Source organism: Solanum verrucosum, unplaced genomic scaffold, assembly GCF_900185275.1.
Source record: "Solanum verrucosum unplaced genomic scaffold, falcon-dt-bn FXZP01000009.1, whole genome shotgun sequence".
Lineage (NCBI taxonomy): Eukaryota > Viridiplantae > Streptophyta > Magnoliopsida > Solanales > Solanaceae > Solanum > Solanum verrucosum.
This window is the reverse complement of record NW_026020231.1, coordinates 3500955-3525643: the sequence shown is the minus strand read 5'-3', so window position 1 is coordinate 3525643 and position 24689 is coordinate 3500955. Positions and strand designations below refer to the sequence as shown.

The 24689-nt window shown below is 30.6% G+C and overlaps 3 protein-coding genes across 3 annotated transcripts; 2 read left to right on the top strand and 1 right to left on the bottom strand.

The window, feature by feature from the left end:
- Positions 1-152: 152 nt before the first annotated feature.
- Positions 153-3410, bottom strand: LOC125832347 (mitochondrial protein pet191 homolog). The gene is made up of 3 exons (XM_049511489.1): positions 3230-3410; positions 3035-3139; positions 153-478 (listed from the first exon to the last, which is right to left on the bottom strand). The coding sequence occupies exons 1-3, from the start codon at positions 3296-3298 to the stop codon at positions 437-439; spliced, it is 216 nt and encodes a 71-aa protein (XP_049367446.1). The 5' UTR covers positions 3299-3410; the 3' UTR covers positions 153-436.
- A 3583-nt stretch (positions 3411-6993) lies between these two features.
- On the top strand, positions 6994-10346 carry LOC125832358 (ACT domain-containing protein ACR11-like). Its single transcript, XM_049511502.1, has 10 exons — positions 6994-7633; positions 8310-8367; positions 8463-8585; positions 8699-8793; positions 8889-8973; positions 9076-9135; positions 9452-9507; positions 9635-9740; positions 9858-9926; positions 10048-10346. The coding sequence occupies exons 1-10, from the start codon at positions 7485-7487 to the stop codon at positions 10108-10110; spliced, it is 864 nt and encodes a 287-aa protein (XP_049367459.1). The 5' UTR covers positions 6994-7484; the 3' UTR covers positions 10111-10346.
- Positions 10347-18532: 8186 nt separating this feature from the next.
- Positions 18533-22352, top strand: LOC125832164 (4-coumarate--CoA ligase 2). Its single transcript, XM_049511313.1, has 6 exons — positions 18533-19782; positions 20276-20474; positions 21131-21344; positions 21455-21557; positions 22000-22124; positions 22159-22352. The coding sequence occupies exons 1-5, from the start codon at positions 18781-18783 to the stop codon at positions 22117-22119; spliced, it is 1638 nt and encodes a 545-aa protein (XP_049367270.1). The 5' UTR covers positions 18533-18780; the 3' UTR covers positions 22120-22124; positions 22159-22352.
- The last annotated feature ends 2337 nt before the right edge of the window (positions 22353-24689 follow it).

The window sequence follows — 24689 nt, the reverse complement described above, 5'->3', positions numbered from 1 at the left end:
CTCACAAGTCACATACAAGCGGGGGGAAACTGGAAAAAGAAAAGGGAAAAAACAAAATTCAATGAGGGTCATTTTATTGAATTGAGGACAAATAATCCCACCACTATGCTAAAAATAGATAAACAAATTGTCTCTCCAGCATGGCACATCAGTGAAAGAAAAACAAATTAATCATTCATGATGAAAAGTGAGAACTAAACCCTCCTCCACAATTTCACATCCAATATCAACGCTATTCAAAATTAAGAAGGGGCCGAAGCACCAGGTACAAAGTTTGTCAGGTAAAATGTGTATCCAAGAAACTTGTATATGTGCGACACTGTCGCTGAGAAAATTGTAGATTGCAATTTGTACAGAACACTGCAAGTTAACACATGCAGTCCAGTCAGGAAAATATTGTACTTCCCATTTGTGGAATTTGCGCCAGTCCTACCAATTAATAGCCTTTATTTCCACGAATTCGAGCTCTCATGTCCAGCTGAAAGAGAGAACAGTTGGTCAGAGGGAGTGTTGATAGGATGAAGATGCATGTCAATATCACAGTGCAAAAAGGGCATGTTGGATCAGGCTGACAAGAAGCATGTAATCTTATTTAAGCTTTTATGGGATCCAACCATGCACAAGTAACTGTGGTTCACATGTATTATTAACTTAAACAATCACGTGTCATATCAGATCCTCCATCATAATAAAGCTCTATTTAGTTTTCCTTTTGATAAGTCAATACAAGAATGTTATATCAACAAAATCCAGTATTAACTAACAAGAAGAATCTAGAATTCGTCGCTATGTGACACCCTTCCTCAACAGCGACACAATGCCTTATAGTTTAGACAACTAAACAAATCCATGAGATACCACCAAGGCCAAGAAAAACAATTATAGCATTCACGTCCACAACACCAAAATCAGAATTCATAAATTAATCCACAATGATCTCTCTCTCTTGCAAACAGCGCAAAGCAGTACAATTCTAACAGTAAATAACAACATAAACAGTGAAATCCCACAAGTGGGGTCTAGGGAGGGTAGAGTGTACGCAAACCTTACCCCTACCTCATGGAGATAGAGAGGTTGTTTCCGGAGGACACTTCAAACGGCAAAAATGAAGTAAAAATTGCCAGCAGAACAAACATCAGCATATCTGCAGTTAGATTTGAAACTTCACACAAGTGATCTATTTAATTTGATACGTACATAATGACTTATTCTCATCTGGTATGTTGGTTGTCCAATACCTAATCACCAGTTTGTGCAAAAAAGTGTAGGGATGGTTATAGGCACCACTTTAAAAGTGATTATCACTAAAAGATCACGAGAAAATGGCAAGGATAGCAGAAGACCTTGTATTCAGCTCAAAGCTTAAAGACACAAACAACACAGCTGTTGAGATTGATGTAACATCATTGACATCCTGAATCTGATGGAATTAGGTTTCAAGAATGAACTGAAATGAGGAACATGAAATCATTTCCAGAATTCAAGTTCAGACTAAATCAAGCCACATACGCTGAAATTTACCAGTTACTATTCTTTCCGTCTGAAATTTTTTACATCAAGGATCTATAGAAGGCTATAGGTTACTGAGATAATCCTTTAATTTGTTATTCACTAGCCATGCTCCCTACTTCTTAAACCAATGTGTTCAGGGACCGTGATTTGTACATTTTATCTGGTTAATAATTTCCCCTATCAAATCACTACTTGCATATGCTGAAAGCATTGAGCCTGAAAGATCCAAGTACATTCAAGCTCCAACTCTTTGGTTTTCCAAGCAAACGTTTTTTAAGTGATAGTAAGTAGTTTAAATTGGCCTAATCCACCCACCGCCCACAAACACACAAATAAGGAAAATATGGGACAAAGGATTGTCTTACAAACCTATCAGTATAGCTATTATCATCTTCCACACAAAATTATATTTAGAGAACAAATTCTGCATTCAGTTTTACAATTATCATGTGATTGAAAAGACTTAACAATAAAATCTTGTTACTTGATATTTTAAAAAATGATCACCCAGGAAGACAATGTCAAAGTGGTTTCGACCAACTTACAGGAACATAGGAATACCATCAGGGTGCCACTTGGAAGCACTTCCCATGAGAGTACCCCCAGAAGGTGTGCTCAGATAAATTCTTGGATCTCTCCAAGCATGGAACTTTCAGAAGCAAAATCTTTTGAGGGAAAATCAACAAACTAACTAGCTATTCCTATCAATCATAACAAAGTGGGACACTCCTGTCTACCTCAAAGGATGCACTATCCATATCCAAGTCAAACATCACAAATATTCCTTCCATTTCAAATTGAACCTCATGATTTTCACTTTGAGCTACACAACAATGACGTCCACTCTCTTGAAACGGAATGTTTCTCCTCACTTGGTGTTCCTATTTATGTGTCCTACTTCCCATCTTGGCTCATCCCAAAATGATGCCTAATTTGTGCCAAAGGAAAAGGTTCTCCATACACTTCTCAATATTTCTCTATTTACTATTTGCAAAAACGTGTTTCACTTACTGCCACGCCACCAAAGATCAAGGTTATGATACAATGATTATGTGCAAAAATCCTGTTGTTTTATATACCGGAAAAGCTAGGCAACGGGTGAAATCTGACCAGTAGGGTTAAATTTTTCAAAAGACCTAGCAGGAGGGGTGGAGTAATTGATGGCAGGGATCTATTTGTTAAAATACTTCCAATAATCATCAATTGATCATAATCAATCATGCTTCAATCCCATACTAATTTTAGTTGGCTATATGAATCCTCTCTAGACACTTCTTTATATTCTCCCCCCAATAATACACGATATTTCCAGCCGCGCCTCGTAACTTTGCACAAGAATAACCATTTCCAAATATCAAACTAGAGAAAGTAATTACATTAAGCAATGAGCAGATGACTAACTCTCCACAAATTTAATAGTGCAGAAGCAAGAAAGCTATACAAGACTAGTTCATCGGACCACTCGAATACATGAAGAGCAGGTAAAGATGTAAAACATATTGCAAATTTTGATAAAGTATACCTGTCCCCTCTTGCAATTGAAGTAGGTTTCCCTTAGTCCTACACATTCACTAGGAATACATGGACTCTTTTCTTTCGCACATTCCCTGAAACTCTTCTTCTCAACCTAGAAAATCAAACCACATGGCTCTTTCGATTTCAGCAACTACACAAATTAAGTAAATAATCAACGAGAAAAGTATTAAAAAATGGATACCTTAACGCAATCGGATTCGCTAAGACACTTGACCAACTCCACAGCAAGGCCCTTACAGGACTTCGCCATTTTCTACTACTCTCTCTTCTTCTTCAAAAACCCCTTCTCCTCCGCTCTTTTGGATGTTTCCAGTCAACAAAGGGCCGGGCCGCCAGACTGTGAAATTTTCTAATTGGGCCGTATATAGTGTACCTGGGCTTTAGTAGGTAAACGAGGAGATTATTCGGCAGTTTGGCCACTTTTTTTGGTCCCCTTTTTAATATTTAGCGTTCATTTGAGATGCATGTAAGATGAGCTAACGTCTCGTTATAAATTTTTTTTAAAAAATAAAATGTGAATTTGAATAAAGAATTGATCTGAAATTTTCAAAATTAATTCCTTTTCTAAGAAAAATATAAAATATAAATTATACTTATAAATTCTAAAAACTATAAAAAGTATTCAATTATATCAAACAAACATACTTGTTAATGACAAATTATGTTTTTATCATTATCACAAATCATAATCTTGTAAACAGATAATTTTGATGTAAAATTATTATTTTATAATAATTTAAATAATGTATTATCTTAAAATTATAACACAAGCTTTTAATAAGAAAAACGCTAATAACACAAATATTAGCTATTATAATTCGTTAAATTATAATTAATTATAAAAAATCGCCAGTGCAAAAAATAAATAAATAATAACAATGGTAAAAGAGTAGAAACGTCATAATTCAGGGTTTTAAAAAGTGGGGGCGTGAGGTGAGACGTTTTATACATTACGGGGTGGGACGTAAGCCCCGAGACATGAGGGGTAAGTCCCATAGATCTACGGGGTGTAATCTCATGTATTTTCAATTTTATAGTTTTATTACTAGTAAAATAAGCAAAGTAAACCTTTCAATTATTTTACAAATAATTTTTTTTTAAATAACCTATAAAATGTGGAATTTATATTATGATTTTATTTGAGATAAGTACTACTAATCAATAATGAAGAAAAAAGTATTATAATTACTATTTGAGGAAATATCATTACACCAATAATAAAAATATGGTTTAAAGCAAAAAAAAAGTTCAAAAATTTAAATTAAAAATGCCCGGGTGTATGTTTTTACTCCCAGGACTTACGTTTTTATGCTCGAGACTTACGCCTTATGGATCTACGTCTTAATTTACTCCCGGAGTGTTTTTGATACGCCCCGCCCGAAGAATCATCCAAAAAACGTTTTTGAAAACATTGCGTCATATATTAGCAAATATTTACAAATCTAGATTAAAAAAAAATACAAATAAATATTATTCAATGTAGGACGGAAGAGACCTTATATATTGACAAGTATTTACAAAGTTGAAGAAAAAAAAATCTAAAGTAAATTCACACAAGTAAAATTACAAATAGGAAATCGGCGGATACATACTCATGGAATACGAATGATACATTATTTAATGGGAGGAATGTATTCAAGAGAGAGTAGTGATGTATTCGAGAGAGAATTTTTGTAATTTTTTTAAATGATAGTAAATTTTAAAAATTATGGTAAAATAAGATGTGTTCCTAAAAAAAAAACTATAATAACATCTAAATTTTAAGAAACTAACGGTAGAAAAAGAAATCGAGTTTGAAATGATGGAAATGAAACTCCAAGAAAACTTCCTGATTTGAGGAGATTGTTTAAACTTCATGAATTCATGAATTGTTTCTGTAATTTGAATTACACATTTAAACTTAGGTATTTTATTTTTTTAATTATTCAACGTATTTTTTTTTATAACAAATGTGAATATCGCCATAACCAACAAGCACAAATAACAAATACACCTAAAAAGAGCACATAATCTCATAACCACCTTCTAGGAAAAGTGCTATGAGAAAAAATATGCCTAAAAAATAAAACTAGTTATATATAAGCCTATGAACCAAACTGTTATAACTACGAGAGTCTTTAAAAGATCTCGTCTTAATTTGTAATGCATCTGTTTTAATTTGTACACTCATGTGCTTGAAAGTATTCTAATTCATAGCCTTCCAAGTGTAATAAACAATTATTCCACTGGTGACTGCTATAATCTCCTCTCTTTTTTTAATGTCATGTCCTTCTAGTTTGCTTCAGAACAACTATCACTCACTAGTTTAAAGTTGTATTCTCAACCAATTAATTATCAACTGTTTGATCCAAACACTAGTGATGTTTCGATAGCCTTCACAACCGCTTATTGATTATCGTATTTTTGAGTGAATAAATCAAGAATTATTCTATTAAATTGATAAAAATATATACCATGTCTCTTTTTTATTTATTTTTTGAAAGTAAGATATTCATGATTCATTTTAAAGATATTTTCTTTTTAGTTATAATTTATGATATTTTTATCAATAATTTAAATATCTTTACGTAAAATAAGACGGAAGAGCATATGTTTCTAGGATATTTTACCACGCGCTCTTTCAACATTCAATCACATGCGAGATAGGAAGCACCAAGAAAAAGAAAAGAGAGAATATAATTGAAAATGCGACACGTCATAGGAGAAGATAATGAAGGCCCCATGTATGCCAGCCAATAGTGTCACTATCATTAGTTGAGGAGGTAATTTAACACTAGCTCATAAATGTATATTTTGGAAATTATTTTATTACATAACTAAAATTAATATTATATTACTATCTGTATTATTTTTACTATTTTCCTTATCAATATGTTTTACTTTTGTAGTCGTAAAAACTTTTATTTTAAGTTGAGAGTCTACTGAAAATGTAAGATAAAATTGTGTATAATAATTTTTTGTGATTGGTCCCTTATCCGGATTCTATGTATAGCAAAAAATTTAGTACATTAGATTTTCTCTTTAAAATCTATTGAAAATATATTTTATCTCATCTCAAACATGATTAATGTACGTGGCTATGTGCTAAAACTCCCATGCGGTTCAAGCCTCGCTTGTAAAATCACATTAGACATGTTATTATATTTTTACCGAGATAATATCTCAGTTGGTCACTCAATTTTGCATATTTCACTTAGAAAGTCACACAACTTTGAGTTGTTCACTTAGAAAGTCACTCAACTTTATTTATAACTCAAAAGTCACTCAACTATGAGACATTTATTTTAATTATCTTATTGACCTTCTTCGGTTATTTAATTAGAATTTTTTTGAAAAACAAACAGTAGCATTTTTTAGCATAATTAATTCCAGTAAAACAATTAATAAAACAGAAAAATATGTTTTTCTCTCAATTGCTACTGTACGTTTAAAATAGCAATCTCTATTATTTCTTAATAAATTAATAGCAATGCTACTGTAGGTTTTAATTTTAATTTGTCAATTGCAACTGTACGTTTAAAATATATATCTTTTACTAAATTAAAAGGAGTAATAAAAAAGATGCTCAGCGATCTTTTATTATTTAAAAAAAAATTATATTTCAACAAATTCAAAAAAATAATTCAAATGAGGATCTTTTTATTTTTTTAAATTAGTTTAAAATGAAATTGTATTTCAACAAAATTTAATGAAGAAAATATTTAAATTAGTTGGATGACTTTTTAAGGAAAATATCATTAGTTGAGTGATTTTCTAAGTGATATTATCAATAGTTGAATGACTTTTGAATGATAAAACAAAGTTGAGTGACTTTTTAAGTATACTCAAAGTTGAATAACTTTCTAAGTAAACTACTCAAAGTTGAGTGACCATTTGAGATATTAAAACTAGCCATTATAATTTATGAGCAGTCAAATATGTAACTTAAGAGATTTTTCAAATAAAATAAAATGTGAGGAGGTAATTTTTTATTTTATTTTTAATAAAAAAGAATAAGTAAAAAGATGAGGAGGTAGCTTTGAGGATCATTCATATCTTGCCCATTGGTTCTTTGGCTTGTCTCTCTCAATACAATCACAGCTTCACAACACTGCAAAAAAAGTGAGAAAGGATCAGATAAAATTGAAGTAAATTTCTAAGGCTCAGCTTTCATCAACAAAGACAAACAAGGCCCATAATTTTATACCTTTTCTCGTATATTATAAAGAGGACACCTTCCATTATAATGGCGGATACTACTAGAAGAACAATCAACACTATTGCTTCTTCTTCTTCTCTTAAAATTTGCTTCTTTTCTTATCTTTCCATTTCCGTGATTCTTTTTGGTTACTTCCTCTAGTAGTATACTATTTCACGAAGAAACCCAGACTGAAAAAGACGCAACTTTTTTCCTTTTATATAGCTTTTGTTCAATTTTTCAATATTCTTGAACTGATATGGCTGTGGCTATGGCTTCTTGTGGGAGCATTTCTGGGGTTTATGCTAATTTAAAAGCAATTGAGAAAATACCCATTTCAAGTTCAGTTCTCTTCAGGGGTTCTTTTGGTTTGGATCCTGTACAGAGAATATGCCTTGTTCCCAAGAGGTAAGTTCCTGCCTCAGCAACTTCTACTTCTTATCTGTTTCTATCTTGAATTTGGCTGATTAGTTGCAGACCCAACACAGAAATTATCCATCTTCCCCAAGTTAATTGAAAAAAAAAAATCAGGAATTTTAGTAGCTCAGTTGGTTGACCACCTGAAAAATCGGATTTTTTTTCTCTTTTTTTGAGTTTTTTGGGTGCATTCCTGATACTGGTTGATGTTAATTCTCTGTATCCATAGCCAGAATTATTAAAAGCAGATGCTGTAATGGTTAGACAGAAATTAAAAATTAATTCCGAGCCCGCAGATTGTATAGTGTATCCTTAAGAAATTTAATCGGGTTAATTTGAAGGCTATCTGTTATGAGTCTTCATTTCAGAATCTTGTTTTCTCTTTCTAGCAGCATTGAAATTTTTTATCTAGGTTCTTGTGGCTGATCTCTAAAAACAGGTAGTGAAATAAAATTCCAAATCTAATAAAGAACTGTTGATTAAAATCGCCATGCAAGGGGAATAATCATGGACTGGCTGAGTTTTTTAGCAGTGGAAGGTTTGCAAAATGATAATGACTGGAGCATCATCCCACTTTCTTAAAGTTCATAAAGTTACTTTATTCTGGAATTTAAGTACTTTTGGTTGCTTCGCCCGGGAATATAATCTACATGTTGTGCTCTTTCAGATTAGCTTTTTCTGAGAGTACAATTATTCCAAAAGCATCCTCAACTGCAGCTGTTGAGGTATCTAATGCATACCTTAATTCATTGAAACAACTTTTTCCCCTTGTTTTTGTTTACTAAATATTTTGTTTTTGATTCATGGGACTGGGAAACAGGATGGAAGTTCCCAAGATACTGCTGTCCCGATGCCCAAAGTCATAATAGATTTGGATTCGGATCCAGAAGCAACTGTAGTGGAGGTTACCTTTGGTGATCGCCTTGGGGCTCTTCTTGACACAGTAGGATTCATCTCCTATTGATTCAAGTCAACGCTATTGCTGGAAATTCTAGAGTCGATTAGGCAGAACATCTTTCTCTAGTACTGCCTAACTTTTACTGAATGTGTTTACAGATGAGTGCACTAAAAAATCTTGGACTGAATGTTGTCAAGGCTAATGTCTATCTAGATTCATCAGGGAAGCACAATAAATTATGCATCACACATGCGTAAGTCATGTCGGATTCCTTTATGCTCTTATGTCATTTCTTGATCTAATTATATCTGGAAATTCTGATTGTTCTGTTATCGGGGATTTTTTCAGTTCTACAGGTAGAAAGGTCGAGGATCCAGAGCTGCTAGAAGCAATTCGATTGACAATTATCAACAATTTGATGGAGTTTCATCCGGTAGCACTGCAATTTCAGCCATCACACACTGGATACTTGTTAAGAGTACCTCTGTGGTGTCTTTTATGGCTGCTTCTTCTTACTGCATAATTTCTGGTGCAGGAATCTAGCTCTCAGTTAGCTATGGGTGAAGCCTTTGGTGCTTTTCAACCAACTCAAAAGGTTGTAAATCCTTTGTTCTTCTTTTCCATAATTTTCCATGTGCGGCCATGCTAAACAATCTGCCTGTTCTTTTTGTATTTTATTTGGAACTGCTTGCGTTTACGTCTCATAATCCTTTGATCCCTTCAAGAATTACCTCATAAAACTAGTGATGCATCTTGAGCAGATTCTACTTAGTCTTGCATAGTGCTTGCTCAATAATTGAGAATACTACCTCTACCTAATGCACATGATTGATGCAGAAACATCAGTAGTTAAATATTTTTAGTCTAATGTTAACCATTTATGTTTTGTTGTTTATTGTGCCAACTTTCAGCTTGATGTGGACATAGCAACTCATATCCATGTCTATGATGATGGTCCTGAACGAAGGTCCGTTTTAATAATACCGTCATATTTGTTACTCTCAGACAATGTTGATAAAACAAGTAGCTTGGCCATAAGATGCCATTACGTGCCTCTCTTGAAAGACAGATAGTAAAACATTGCTGTTTTGCAGCTTACTGTGTGTAGAGGCAGCAGATCGACCTGGATTAATAGTTGATCTCGTCAAGATCATTACTGAAATAAACATTGATGTTATATCAGGAGAATTTGACACCGAGGTCAGACTTTTACAGGGTTGTTTAATCAATTCATGCTTGAAGGACGAAGCTAGCTATACTCCTTCTGATGATTATGAATTAGTGGCAGTGTAGATTAATACATCGATTCTATTACAGGGACTGCTAGCCAAGGCAAAATTTCATGTAAGCTACAAGAACAAAGCTCTCATCAAGCCCCTTCAACAGGTTCGCAATGTTGTTGTGTGAAAGCAATTTCAATTATTGTCATTGTCATATTTACCTATTTGTCTTAGTTACATCTAGCTTGATGAAAATCATTGACAGATTTCAATCTGTAACCTTTCAGGTTCTTGCAAACAGCTTGCGCTATTACTTGAGGAGACCAACAACAGAAGAGTCGAGCTTCTAATACATTGCAGCAGCATGAGAGATGAGACAATCAGTTGGTTTAACCATGCATTTTTTAACTGTCACAACAAAACGCATGTTGAAACATGCATGACAAAATCTAGAAAAAAAATATAATTTCATTACTGCTCTAACATTGTAAAATGCTACCATCTATACGATCATCGTCTTTGAATAAACATTTCCAAAGTGGTAAGAGCCATTTATATACAACTCAGTATCAGTTAACGCTTATGAGTTATCACTGCCCTGAAATATGAGTTTTCAGCTTTATTTGAATCACTGAAATGGAGGGAACTTACTGAGAGTTAAATAAGTACTCCTATCTTCTATTGCTTTGTGAAATACTAAATAAATAAAATAATAATTTTGAACCTATATTTTCAATTATGTAATAAGTTAATAGTTAAAACCTAAAAATTAAATCGATCAAATACAAATTATTAATAGTGCTCTTATTATTTTAAAATTCTGAATCCACTGAATGATTGAGTGGCAGATGAATTTTTGGTTTTCGAAATTCATCAACTGAGAGAAGATAAGGAGTGCAAGTTGGACCACTATTTTATGCCTAAAGGTCAGATAGTAGCCTTCATAATTAAAGCAAAATTGGATATTCCAAAATCTCTTTAATCTTTTATAGTATTATTTTTGTTGAATATTTCCATCCAAAAGAGTTTAATTCAGAGGAACTAATGAATTGACATTGTGTTCTAACTGCCCAATATTCAATTTTTTCCCTAGTTAATCAGTACGTTTCTCATTATTAATAATCACCAATTATCATCGGCATCTTTTTATCTTCTTTTTTTTGGCTGATTTTTGAATTTTTCAGTTGTTTAGAATAGTTTGGTCAACTTATAATTAGTTTCACTGTTAGTGGAGATTTATTTTTTACCATATGTAGCTTCCGCGATAAGTTTCAATAGTCTGCTTAACGCTTGTTGATATTATAAACGTCTATAACACATACTTTCGTTTAAAAAAAATGATCTAGTTTGATTTGATACAAAATTTTAAAAAATAAAGAAAACTTTGCAATTTTCTTGTCCTAAATTAAAATTATATCAAAATGCATTTTAAATATGTCACATGAAAAGATGAAATTAAAATATTGCGAAAAAAAGAAATTGGTCATTTTTAATCACAATTTTATCGATTAATAGTTATCATTGCAATAGTTCGAACTTCCTAGATATCATTCACCCAGGGTATATCCTAGAGCCTATTGGATTATTCCTAATTTCCTACTTTTTCTGACTTATAAATGACACACTATGATCAAGATCCACTTTTATAAATGACTTTTTTTATAACATGCATCTATGTTTGCTAAAGTGGAGATTGAGGGCTGAGAGTCTATATAAAACTGATAGAAATTAGGATATAATTAACAATGCACCTAAGAAGCATAAAAGTGTTCTTGTGTTATTGGTACAAGACATAGGAATTACCCACGAAATCAGGGTTTGAATCTAGTTAGAATGCTAAATTTCATTATTTTTATTTTAAATTTAGCTTAGAGATCATACATACTGCATCCGAAGTCTTCAAATCCTGGATTTCGGTAAAAGGGGAGGGTAGAGGGAAAGTGAATTGTTTAAAAAGGAAATTGAGTCAAATTTAGTGAGTCCTGATCAAATTATTTTTCGCCCATTTATTTGACGATCCTAATAGTTTGGAAAATTACTACATTCACATTTTAAGAGACGAAAGAACCATAATTTATTGGTTAAAATAATAAATGAAAGGTTAACTTTTGAGTTTTAATCCTCCAATATATTCTTTATAATTTTTTAAATATATATTTATTTATTTTTGATGACAAGGGAAACCCGCAGCCGCTACCCTTTGGTGCGCACAGAGTAAAACCCCCGCTCCTATGCAATAGCTCGCAAACCACATAGGAGAGGTAACCTGCACTAGGCAAGCCTGGTGCGACGAGCTCGACCTAGAAGGCAAATCCCTTGCTTTCGCTGGCAAGGGGTTTCGAACTTGAGACCTCCAACATGGAAGTCCCAAGCTCAAACCACTGGGCCACCCCGAAGGGTAATTCTTTAAATATATATATTTGACTAATATTATCAATGATGACTGTGGATGAGATAGTATTTGAATGATTACTCAACTTACGACAGTTCACTAGAAAAATTCACTCTATTTTATCTATAATTCAAAAAACCACACAAGGCGGGATAGTTTACTTAAGAATTAAAGTTGATCAATTATTGATATTTTATCTTGAAAGTCATCCAATCAATTTTCATTAAATTTTTATTTTAAGCTATATGTTTAATTAGAAATAACAAGATACTTATTTTAAGTATTTTATGACCATCTCGATTATTTAAATTAACTGATTTTTAAATTATAACATAAAACTACTCTGAAAAAGAAAAATCTAAGAAATACACTCACAAATGGATCGAGAATTATTCTCTACCTATTTCGATCTTCTTGACCAAATTAAAAACGTTGATGGATCTCAAAATTCCAGTGAGATTGTTATCGCGATCTCTTCGTTTCCTTCCGTAGTTGTTACGGTGGCCGGGAAAGGTCGTGTCCTAACTAAGAAAAAAAATAGTGAATCTGGAAAAGGTGATTTCGACTCACGAGTTAGTTGTCATTGCTGTGACATCTGCTCGCACAACGCCTTCTATAGAGGAGTTGATGATTCTGACAATATTATAACAGTAAAGTTTGAGCCTATGAGTTTAATTGAAAAAAAATTATAAAATAAAGTTTAATAATTTTCTAAATAAATCATCCTAAATTAAGAAATCATATGAGATATTACCTCAGATATCGATATATACTATGAAATTGAATGGAAGACTTTCAAAACAATAATGAAGTTTAAAAAAATTAAGATGGAGGAAATAATTAATAACCCAAGAGGATCAACTATCCAAAATAATTTCACAGCTTTTCTCAATCTTTTCATGTACAAAAATAATTCTTTCACTATTTTGTCTCCATAAAATTGACCTATTGACTTGCTATGCTTGTTAATATAATAGTCAGTATTGTTAAATTGAGGTAGATTATATTATACTTAATTTAAATTTTCTGAAAAAGAGTGAAATATTCATGTTTCTGAATATGTATTTATTTTTCATTTTTTTTTACAATAATAATTTAGTATAGTTTATATGGTATATATACACCAACACTCACTATGAATAAGTGATTTAGTAAAAAAAAAATATACACCAACTAACTCTGATGGTTTATTTTTCAACATATGGCATACATAGATTCATTTAAGGATAAGTACACAAGTTTAATTTTTTTTATTCTCCATTTTTTTCTACCATTTTAAAATATTACTTAAATTCCTTCTTTCTCCTAATTTTAAAAACTATCGGATACATAAAAGTCATCAGTCAAACCCACGTTCACCACTTCCTTTTTCATTCCTATTTTCTCTCCCTAAATTTACTCCATATTCTTAGCAGTTACAAAATATATATTCAAATTTGATTTTCAAAAAGTTTAAACTAACAAAACATAAAAAAAAAAATTATAAATATTTTTCAAAAAAGTATGTATCAACAATAATGTATCTGAATCCTTAATTATGTATCCGAATTGCCTAAAAAATATGAGATTTGTATAATTTGGAAAAAAAAAATAGAAATAAAAGATAATTTAGATTTTACGCTATTAGATTTATGTAAGTTATACTTAATTTAATAGAAACATTTTATGCGATTTTTTTTTCTCAAAGAAGTATGTGAATGCTCTGTGAACTATCGATCGATTTCCGATTAAAATAAGATTGAAATTGATTGTTGACTGCTTGACTTAAGCGTGTAAACGTGTATTATATTACTTAGAAGATTCAAATAACACATTAACTACTCCTTCTATTCACTTATTCTTTAAATAAGTTTTTATTTTTACTTTGTCATTTTTGACATATCAAGAGAGATAATAATTTTTTTTTCCATATTTTATCCTCAATATTAAATACTTATTTTTCAAATTATTTTCTAAAACATTATTTATAATAAGAGATAATTTGATAAAATATATATATCAAGTCAAACCGTGACAAAAGTAAATGAAGGAGTAATTACTTATAATAGATATGTCAAGTCAAACCGCAACAAAAGTGAATGAAGGAGTAGTTACTTATAATACGACAACGTAACGAACACGTTTTATGAGTTCTGAAAGCAAGGCTGATATTTATTTTTTTATTGAAAAATTATTTACACATACGATGTGGCAGTAACACTATTTCAATGAAATATATATCTCCTTCGAGATTGATAATTTATTCAAGTGCTCACCTCCCAATGTACAATTTTTTAGCATTTGGCTAGCGGATTAAGGGGTTGTTTCATTATAAAATGGGATAAATAACTTATTTTTATCATTATTGTTTAAATAATGACATAAATAATTTTAAAATTAATTAGTGTTTTTACTTCAATACAAGCTAAATAATTTTTTTATCGAAATTATTATCTTTTTATCCTCATATTAAACAAACCCTAAAGACTTTGGAGATATATAGTAATAACTAATAACAGTGTTGTGCTACATACTCATGACTCTTCCATTAAAAAAAATTCATTGGAAAAGTTAATGATCGTTGAAATGTGTGTAATAGTAAAATATTAAAAAAAACGATTCAAAATTATCCATACAAAAAATCAAAATACTAGTATCTAACTTGAAAGTCATGTAATAAAAATGCATAGGTATAATGCGGTTGCACATAACTTAGATAAAATTTCTATTTTTTCGTTCCAAGGAATATCTTAAAATTAACAATGTTCACAAGTCGAATTATAAATAACGTCGTTCACTCTTTTGATCTATGATGTTCCGGTAGAAATAGTTAAGCGTTTTAAATGAAAAAATAATAATTAAAATTGGAAATACATTTTTACAGCACTATGATATATAATAAATTATTTATTTTTATTCATAGTCTAATTATCCACAAATCTCGAGCTAAAAAATTATATTGACAAAATCAACTCATATATTATTCAATCAATACTCTTTTAGCTTTTTCTATGCATCCACTCACTGTGAATATTTCCTATTTTTAATTAAGGTGAGTAATTTATATGAAAGAAAATAAGACAGGGTGAATGGAGAATATTAGAGTACATAAAAAGAATATTACTAATTGTTGTCATTTTCATTAATTTATTCCCTACCAGGATGGATCTTAATGGTAATTACTCTCACCGTCAATCTTTGCTTGTCTACTCTCTTAGTCTTATATTAGTTGATCACTTTCCTTTTTACATATATATAATTAAAAAATTATAAATAAAAAGATGATTTTACTAATTCACTCCTTAAAAAACTTCTTAAATTTTTTACAAACATATGTGAAAACTTTCAAAAAGAATTAACTATAGAGGAATTTTCGCAAATAGCCACTATAATAAATTTAATTATGCTCCATAACTATAGTTTGAATATTTACGGGTTGATAGTTATAGTTTAAGTTGTCTCGTTTGTATGATTAGCGGATTTGTATAGTTAGTGGGTACATTTGTATAATTAAGTTATTTTTGTACAAACTCGAAATAACGAATTTATACAAATACAAACATCATAACTGTAAACAGTTATACAAATTATATTATAAAAAACTACATTATACAAAAGTTATACAAATTATATTATACAAACGTGCGAATTATACAAAACTAAAAAAACTGAGTTGCGTAATTATAGCTAAAAGTTTACCGCAAATTGTAATTAAGGCAAACTATAGCTATGTTAAGTAATTAATATGTTTGATTATCCGCTTAATTTTTCCTTAATTAAGGGTAGCATAGACAAAATCTAATTGATGCTTTCTTGATTTAGTAAGGTATTTTTAGTATGATCAACTAATATGGGACGGAGGGATTACTATAGTGTATTATTTTAGGATGTTCAACAATACTTATCTCGTTTATAAAATTAATGAATAATTTACTATGTTGTGTCTATTTTACCTTTGCTATTAAATACTATTAACTTCAATATTTAGATGACTTATATTTAATAAGAGTGATTTGATAAAATTCTCGATTATTTATTGCTTCTTAATTTCTGTGTCAAGTTAATAATAGATCACTATTATTGAATAAAGTGAATATTTTGGTAGTTCATAATAGTTGGGAAGTGGACAACTATTATACTAAATATGGACTTTTTAATGTTTAGAGATAAAATTCAGAGACCCTCATGTTAATTTGGCTCTACAATATTAATCTTTCTTATCGTATACAAATTACAATATTATAATTATTTTTTTAATTTAATTTTTACGTAATATTTTTTTTTACTTGTTTATTAAATATATATATATTATTTTTTTAAAACGATACAACTAATTGGTCATTTTTAATATATATTCTTTTGTTTAGGTAGGGAATATACCAGCTTACTATCGAGTATCAACTAATAATTTGCATGATCTTTTTTTTTTTTTTTTTTTTCCAAATGTGTACACCAAGGAAACTCGAATATTCAAATCCAAATGAAACAAAAGGCATTTAAGGAGCTAAAGTAAATTCTTCCTTGAGAAAAAATAAGAAGGGTTATAATATATATATATATATATTTTTTTTTTTTTTTTTTTTTTTTAAAACAATACAACTAATTGGTCATTTTTAATATATATTCTTTTGCTTAGGTAGGGAATATACCAGCTTACTATCGAGTATCAACTAATAATTTGCATGATCTTTTTTCTTCTTTTTTTTTCCAAATGTGTACACCAAGGAAACTCGAATATTCAAATCCAAATGAAACAAAAGGCATTTAAGGAGCTAAAGTAAATTCTTCCTTGAGAAAAAATAAGAAGGGTTATAATATATATATATATATATATATATTTATTTTATTTTTTTTAAAACGATACAACTAATTGGTCATTTTTAATATATATTCTTTTGCTTAGGTAGGGAATATACCAGCTTACTATCGAGTATCAACTAATAATTTGCATGATCTTTTTTCTTCTTTTTTTTTCCAAATGTGTACACCAAGGAAACTCGAATATTCAAATCCAAATGAAACAAAAGGCATTTAAGGAGCTAAAGTAAATTCTTCCTTGAGAAAAAATAAGAAGGGTTATAATATATAGATATACTCTATAATTCTTACTAAATTATACTACTCAATTTAAAAGTAGTAACTAGTATTTAATATAGCTTCTTGATTATGTAATTTTTTTAAAATTTAAATAAGGACAAATTTTCCTTTTTATTATGTAAAAAATCATTTATTTTGAATTAAATGTAAAAGCTATAAAAAAAAACAAGTCTATTAGGAAATTGAATTAAATGACTTTTTACATAAAATTTCAAGTGGATGAAATTGGTCAAGTGGTCTCAATTAATGATGGGATTGCACAAATTTTCCCTGTCTCTTTCTTATTTAATATTCATAATAACACATCAGTTTATTCATTAAAGTTAATTATGCTTATCGAATTATACTAAGATCAAAACTACAATAAATCTATAATACAAAGACTAAAATTGCTATTTCTCCTTATTCTTTTATTTTACTAGCATTCCAAGAAATCCATCTCCTCTATATATATAAGAAGAAGTCACAAGAGGGATAATAAACATTCCAACAACTTTTATTACTTCCAAACGTATAATAATAATGGAACAAAATAATTAACACTAGGATCTAACCAAGAAGGACAACTATTGATGAGCAGGACAACAACAATAAATACTCTTTTTATGTCCCATTCTCTATTAATTAAGTTAGTATCCAACCACATATGGTTGTTAAAAATAATTATTGAAGTCATCCCAAAATGCTAAGGTTGATATACCTTAGCCCAAGTAGTGTCTCAAAAATCACTTCGTAATTAAAAAATAATAATAATACATTACTTATTGTTATAATAATTTATTCGTTTATTCACTTCTTCAAATATCGATCATGCTTACGTATAATTATGTGTACCCCGCTGCCTTAATATGTTTTTTGTTTTTTTTAATGAAAGTTCCACTGACCTTCAGCAAAATCCCGTCTCGGCAAGTTGTGGTAGGTGAAGAGCCTACGTGGAAAATACTGAACTTCAAAGGTCAACTTTGAATGTCAATTTTGACCAATTTTTTCTTACCTTCTGTCCAAATTTATCTAAATGTAATTTGACTGAACACGATATTTTAGAAATATGAAAAACTTCGCTTAGTTCTATAGCTATCCTTAAAAGTTGAAGAGTACACTTTTGTCAAATAAGTGAGATCCAATCGGGATAGAATATTGATAGTATGATTAAGCATTTGTCAAATAAAAAATTGTATCGTTCCATTTTAAAATATACTAAATAGAAAAAATGTATCAGGTAAATTAAGAAAAATGATTACTGTTTTTCTTTTAAAATCCCAATTATCTATCATCACCTAACCATAAGAACTACTCTCACCAACCACAAGAGACTCTATTTTTTTATATCCCCCAAAAAGGAAAAAAATTGAAACAAGTTTCCATGAAGTTGCCCCTGAACAACCCTAAATACCCATAAACTCCCTTTCACCTACCACAGACTTGTGTTTTTTTTCTCATATATATATTCATCAATCTTTGCACATTCATCTTCAGGACACCATAGCTAAAAATCTACTTTTCCTATTAGCTTTTCAGTGTGCTCCAAATTTTTCCTTTTTTAGCTCTCAAGATGCCGATGGATACCGAAACAAAGCAATCAGGAGATTTAATCTTTCGGTCTAAACTCCCTGATATTTACATCCCTAAACATTTGCCTTTACATTCTTATTGCTTTGAAAATCTATCGGAGTTTAATTCCCGGCCCTGTTTGATTGATGGTGCAAATGATCGAATCTATACTTATGCTGAAGTTGAACTTACTTCGAGAAAAGTTGCTGTTGGTCTTAACAAATTGGGGATCCAACAGAAGGATACAATCATGATCCTCTTGCCTAATTGCCCTGAATTTGTGTTTGCGTTTATTGGCGCATCGTATCTAGGAGCAATTTCAACAATGGCTAATCCCCTGTTTACACCAGCAGAGGTAGTAAAGCAAGCCAAAGCCTCAAGTGCTAAGATTGTTATCACGCAAGCTTGTTTTGCGGGGAAAGTGAAGGAGTACGCAATTGAAAATGATTTGAAGGTAATATGCGTCGATTCAGCACCGGAAGGTTGTGTTCATTTCTCCGAATTGATTCAATCCGACGAACACGAAATTCCTGATGTGAAAATCCAGCCGGACGATGTCGTAGCGCTGCCGTATTCCTCCGGGACTACCGGACTGCCGAAAGGGGTGATGTTGACACACAAAGGATTAGTAACAAGCGTTGCACAACAAGTTGATGGAGAAAATGCTAATTTGTATATGCACAGCGATGATGTGTTGATGTGCGTGTTGCCTTTGTTCCATATTTACTCACTCAATTCTGTTTTGCTCTGTGCATTGAGAGTCGGAGCAGCAATTTTGATTATGCAGAAATTCGACATTGCTCAGTTTTTAGAGTTGATACAGAAGCATAAAGTGACAATTGGACCATTTGTTCCGCCTATTGTTCTCGCCATTGCTAAGAGTCCATTAGTTCATAACTACGATCTTTCATCAGTAAGAACAGTCATGTCTGGTGCTGCACCATTAGGAAAGGAACTTGAAGATGCCGTCCGAGCAAAATTCCCTAACGCCAAACTCGGTCAGGTAAATATTATTTTCTTTTGCGCGGAGTTAGAATTTAAATTTATTACTATTTTCTCCATAAATATAAAGTATACGCCAAAGTTATTGATCTTTTAATCTTCATGTTCTTATCCTGAAATACCATCCATGTGCTGATGCGCTAGTTTCCCAAAAACAATAATTTTAAGAGATACACTGAAACCAACCTTACCAAACTCAGAAAAAAAATTAATTTTAATTACGCGTTATAGTTTTCCTAATTTTGGAGTTACAAATGCATTTTGCTTGACTAAGTAAATATTGGTTGGTAAAAGTCTATTCTTAAAAAAAATGTGTACAACAATACTGCACGCCTTTGTGGACATTGATTTTGACTTTTAACAATGCATTTGCCTTATTATGGTTTCTTGATAGTGACTAGCCAGCCAGGATACACTGTATTATTTTATTATTGTTGAATAAATTTCCAAATTTAAATTTATTGACTAATTAATAAATTATTAAATTAAAATAGGGTTATGGAATGACGGAGGCCGGTCCTGTGCTGGCGATGTGTTTGGCATTTGCGAAAGAACCGTTTGATATTAAATCAGGGGCATGTGGTACTGTTGTGAGGAACTCGGAGATGAAAATTGTGGATCCGGATACGGGTTGCTCTCTGCCCCGTAACCAACCCGGTGAAATTTGCATTAGAGGTGATCAAATCATGAAAGGTATGCTAAAATCTTTTGCGTGAATATTCTTCGTAAACTTAAGTTACGTGTCAAATTAGTATTTTAGTTAGGTGACCATTTACATATATTTCCAAAATACACGTTTTTATTAGGTACATACGTATATAGATAATAACACAGTTTGTTAAGAATAATAAAATATACCAACTAGTGGACCTAGATCAAGATGCATTAGGGGTCGTTCATATACCAACAGAGTAAAACTTATGTAGATTTGGTTAATATTTCAAACGCCACCAAAATTGATACTAGCATCAAAAGCTCACCTACCACTCCCACCAATTTTTTTTTAAAAGCAGAAGAACTTTTTTTACTTTATTGAATACAAGATTGATATTATTAAATCAGAAAGTTTAAAATTAAAAAAAATCTCGAAAAATAAAAAGTATATTATTTTTAAAAGATTAAAAAATAAAAAATAAAACATACAAGTTGAAACAAAGTTTAGAGTACCTTTCTTATTACCTATTGAAACGTGTGGAGCCTTTTACCATAAAATTGTGGAACTATTCGGTGTATATTCATTCAACCACCTGCCCAACTACTTTTCGACTTTGGTCTTAAAAATTTAAGTTATCGTATATTTTTATTTATTTAATTATATATTAATAAAAACAATGATTATTTCTTTGTAGGTTACTTGAATGATCCCGAGGCCACAGCTAGAACAATAGAAAAAGAAGGATGGTTACACACTGGCGATATTGGATTCATTGACGATGATGATGAGCTTTTCATTGTGGACCGATTGAAGGAATTGATCAAATACAAAGGATTTCAAGTGGCGCCTGCTGAGCTTGAAGCTCTTCTTATCAACCACCCCGACATTTCTGATGCTGCTGTTGTCCCGTAAGTTAGTTATAATTTTTGTAATGTACAACTATAAATGCCTAACGTACGATACAGCTAGCTCGAAAAATGGTCTAAATTCTGATAATTTGTTAAATTGTGTTGGACAGAATGATAGATGAACAAGCGGGAGAAGTTCCAGTGGCTTTTGTTGTTAGATCAAATGGATCTACCATTACTGAGGATGAAGTCAAGGATTTCATATCGAAACAGGTTAGTTTCAAATTTGCTTATTTAATTAATTGAAGTACTAATATTTAATTTGAAAGATTGATAAACAGCGGAGCATCAATGATTAATAATGGCCTTTAGTGTATTGTTGTTTCCAACATTTTTAATTAATTGGTGCAGTTAAAAAAGTATTATTATACATAATATGCCAGATCTTGATCACGTGCTTTTACATCTGTATTGATATCTTATGATCAATTACAACAAACCTTTTTTTCATTGGAAAAATGAAAATATGTTATGTGTTTTAATGAAGATCATTTGTTAAAGGAACATAAAACTAAAAATAAGTTTGTAAAGGTTTAACAAAATCAAATCTATTGATTGTTGAAGCTGATTTTGTAATAAACAGTTATGTATTTGAATAAAAATACGTAGTAACATTAAGTGATTCATTTTTTATATGTTTTTCAAAATTTTGCAGGTGATATTCTATAAGAGAGTAAAGCGTGTATTTTTCGTAGAGACGGTACCAAAATCTCCGTCAGGAAAAATTCTGAGAAAAGATTTAAGAGCTAGACTGGCTGCTGGTATTTCAAATTGATGGAGGCAATAACCAATACAAGATTCACCATTTTTAGAGATACTATATGTTGTTTGATTTGTACCTTATGTTCAATCAATATAATTGCCAGTTTGGCAACGGACGAAATATGTCTGTAAATTAATTTATAAGACTTCTTTTATTCATCTTTCATATTATTATGTGATGATAAGGTATCAAAAGTATTTTTGTGGGAAAGAAATATATCAAGAATTTGTGTTTATATTTTTCTTTTGTATTGTTGTTATATAAAAAGTAAAGCTATGAGTTGATTACACAATAAAAAGAACTCTCAATGATCTAGTGTTCAATGAAATTAGTAAAAAGTCATGAAATTCATTAAAGATGAAAATATGAGGTCATTTTTTAGTGGTGGAAGAAAGTTAAAAGTATAGAAAAATGAGTCGTGGTCAATTAAGTGGGTTGAATTTTGGGTTATGGATCATTTTTTAGTGGTCATGGTCAATTAAGTGTGTTGAATTTGGGTTATGGGTCGCAGTCATATGACTAACACAATTGAATTAGAAGGGAAAAAATAGGTGGGAGTAGTTAAGAGTGATTATCACACCAACCAAAACTCTCTTTCCCTCTAATTTTTGTGGTGAGATCAGCCGATGAATTTTCGTGGTCATCAACAAGTATATAGTTTTTATGAAATTAACAAGAAGAAACAAGTTCGACTTTAATAATAGATATTTTATAGATGCCACAAATCAAATGGACCCTTCTTGAAAACACATATCAAAACAGATACTTTGCCCATTTGTAGGCGAACTGTGATAAACAAAATTAACTTATGTTAATTCACCCCAAAACTCAAATAACATAACAAAATTTTTAAAGATAGTTTGCCCACAAATGGACGAACTATAGTTCTTTTTATTAACTTCTTCTCACGTGAAATTATATCACGTCTCAATTATAAGTGTATTGTGAAGTTTATTTGATACATAAAATCGTGAGTTTCTTCAACAATAAAAGTATTAAAAAAATTAAGATTTTTTTTTCATAATTTTTTTTTTACTCCTACTGTCTTATTTTATGTGGAATCCTTTTCTTTTTAGTCAGCTAAAAAAAATGTCACTTTACTATAATTAAAAATAATTTAACTTTAGAATTCCTCTTTTACCCTTAATGAAATGAATTTCAACCCCACATATCTAAAAATTGTTTTAGACCATAAGTTTCATTTAAAAAAAATAAAATCATATCAAGTCAAATGGTGCAACATAAAATGAGTTGAATGGAGTACTACTTATTTGTATACAACCTATATATAGTAAAAAAACTATTGAGGTGCATAATTGGGTCATTCCACAGTCTTGAGTAGGAACCTGCAATCATTTAGTCTGAATTGTATTCATAGTATAACAGTGTTTTATACTTAAGGGTGTGCAGATCTTATTTGTGCAAATTACTTGCCCATCTACTTTAGAACCTGATTAGAGTCCAATAAATCTAATACTGATGGCCCAAGCCCACTAATCTGTTTAGTCTGAATTATATTCATAGTGGCCCATATTTGGTCCCTTTTATCATAGTTGGCTGAGCATCCAAAACACACAAAGGAGATGCATGAATTAAAACAGTATAGTGTTGATCATGAAGACCTAATGTGTGACTCATTGTCGGGGGGAGTCGCATGGATTCAAGAGGTTCATCTATTTTTTTTTAATAAGAAATTATATTGTATATTTAAAAAACAAAATTATTTTTTCATGTATGTATAATAGGTATTGAAACGTTATATACATTGAAATATGTGCATAAGTAAACAAGGAAATGGCGTAATGTTTCATAATAAAAAATAAAGAGGTTTGAGGCATGCATAGAGGACACTCTTTTTTTAGAAAATATAAAATAATTTAGAATCTTATTAAATAAAGAATAAATATGAAAAAAAAAAAATCAACAATTCTCTTGAATTTTGAACAATAAGAAAAATCTCAACAATTCACTTGATATGACTTAAAAAGAATATAACCAATTGAATATGAATTATAAGTCACTCATATGGTTTACCCGTCCCAATTAGATGAAAAAGCTATGTGGGGATAGTTACGAGAGTAGTTGAAAATAAATTAATAAGAGATGGAAAGTTAATCAACATTATAAAGATAGAGATATACTAAGTCAATTACTTAGCTACTACTTTTGATAAAACTTGAACGCCAAGATTGCTACAGTAAAGTTGACATGGTCATCCATTTTATTTCACAACAAAAATTCCATTTTTATTCCTAAAATATAATCAATTTTCGTTTGTTTTTTAAATTTTATATCAAATTCACTATTATCCATACCGGCGATTCGAGCTAAATTCCAAGATACTGTTTTAATTTCTTTTTTCCCACTTGACTTGCGTCGCAATATCGGAGCTATGAGTGATGACTTCACCAAGTCTCCGTGTCCCCTTCCAAGAACTTTCTACATAAACCAAAAATTAATTCTAATGTGAAACCAAAAATGTGCTTAAAATATCTTTTTAACAAATGTCCAAACAGTCCCTAATAATTTAGCATAAATACCGGACTATTGTCATTCTCCAATATCAAAAAATACAAACACTA

Coding starts and splice junctions, on each gene's coding strand:
- LOC125832347 (XM_049511489.1), bottom strand. CDS start 3,298: ATGGCGAAGTCCTGTAAGGGCCTTGCTGTGGAGTTGGTCAAGTGTCTT. Junction 3,140..3,229: donor GCGAATCCGATTGCGTTAAG/GTATCCATTTTT, acceptor TTGATTTTCTAG/GTTGAGAAGAAGAGTTTCAG. Junction 479..3,034: donor TCAATTGCAAGAGGGGACAG/GTATACTTTATC, acceptor TCTCTCTTTCAG/CTGGACATGAGAGCTCGAAT.
- LOC125832358 (XM_049511502.1), top strand. CDS start 7,485: ATGGCTGTGGCTATGGCTTCTTGTGGGAGCATTTCTGGGGTTTATGCT. Junction 9,136..9,451: donor CTTTTCAACCAACTCAAAAG/GTTGTAAATCCT, acceptor GCCAACTTTCAG/CTTGATGTGGACATAGCAAC. Junction 9,927..10,047: donor TCATCAAGCCCCTTCAACAG/GTTCGCAATGTT, acceptor GTAACCTTTCAG/GTTCTTGCAAACAGCTTGCG.
- LOC125832164 (XM_049511313.1), top strand. CDS start 18,781: ATGCCGATGGATACCGAAACAAAGCAATCAGGAGATTTAATCTTTCGG. Junction 19,783..20,275: donor CTAACGCCAAACTCGGTCAG/GTAAATATTATT, acceptor AAATTAAAATAG/GGTTATGGAATGACGGAGGC. Junction 21,345..21,454: donor TCTGATGCTGCTGTTGTCCC/GTAAGTTAGTTA, acceptor TGTGTTGGACAG/AATGATAGATGAACAAGCGG.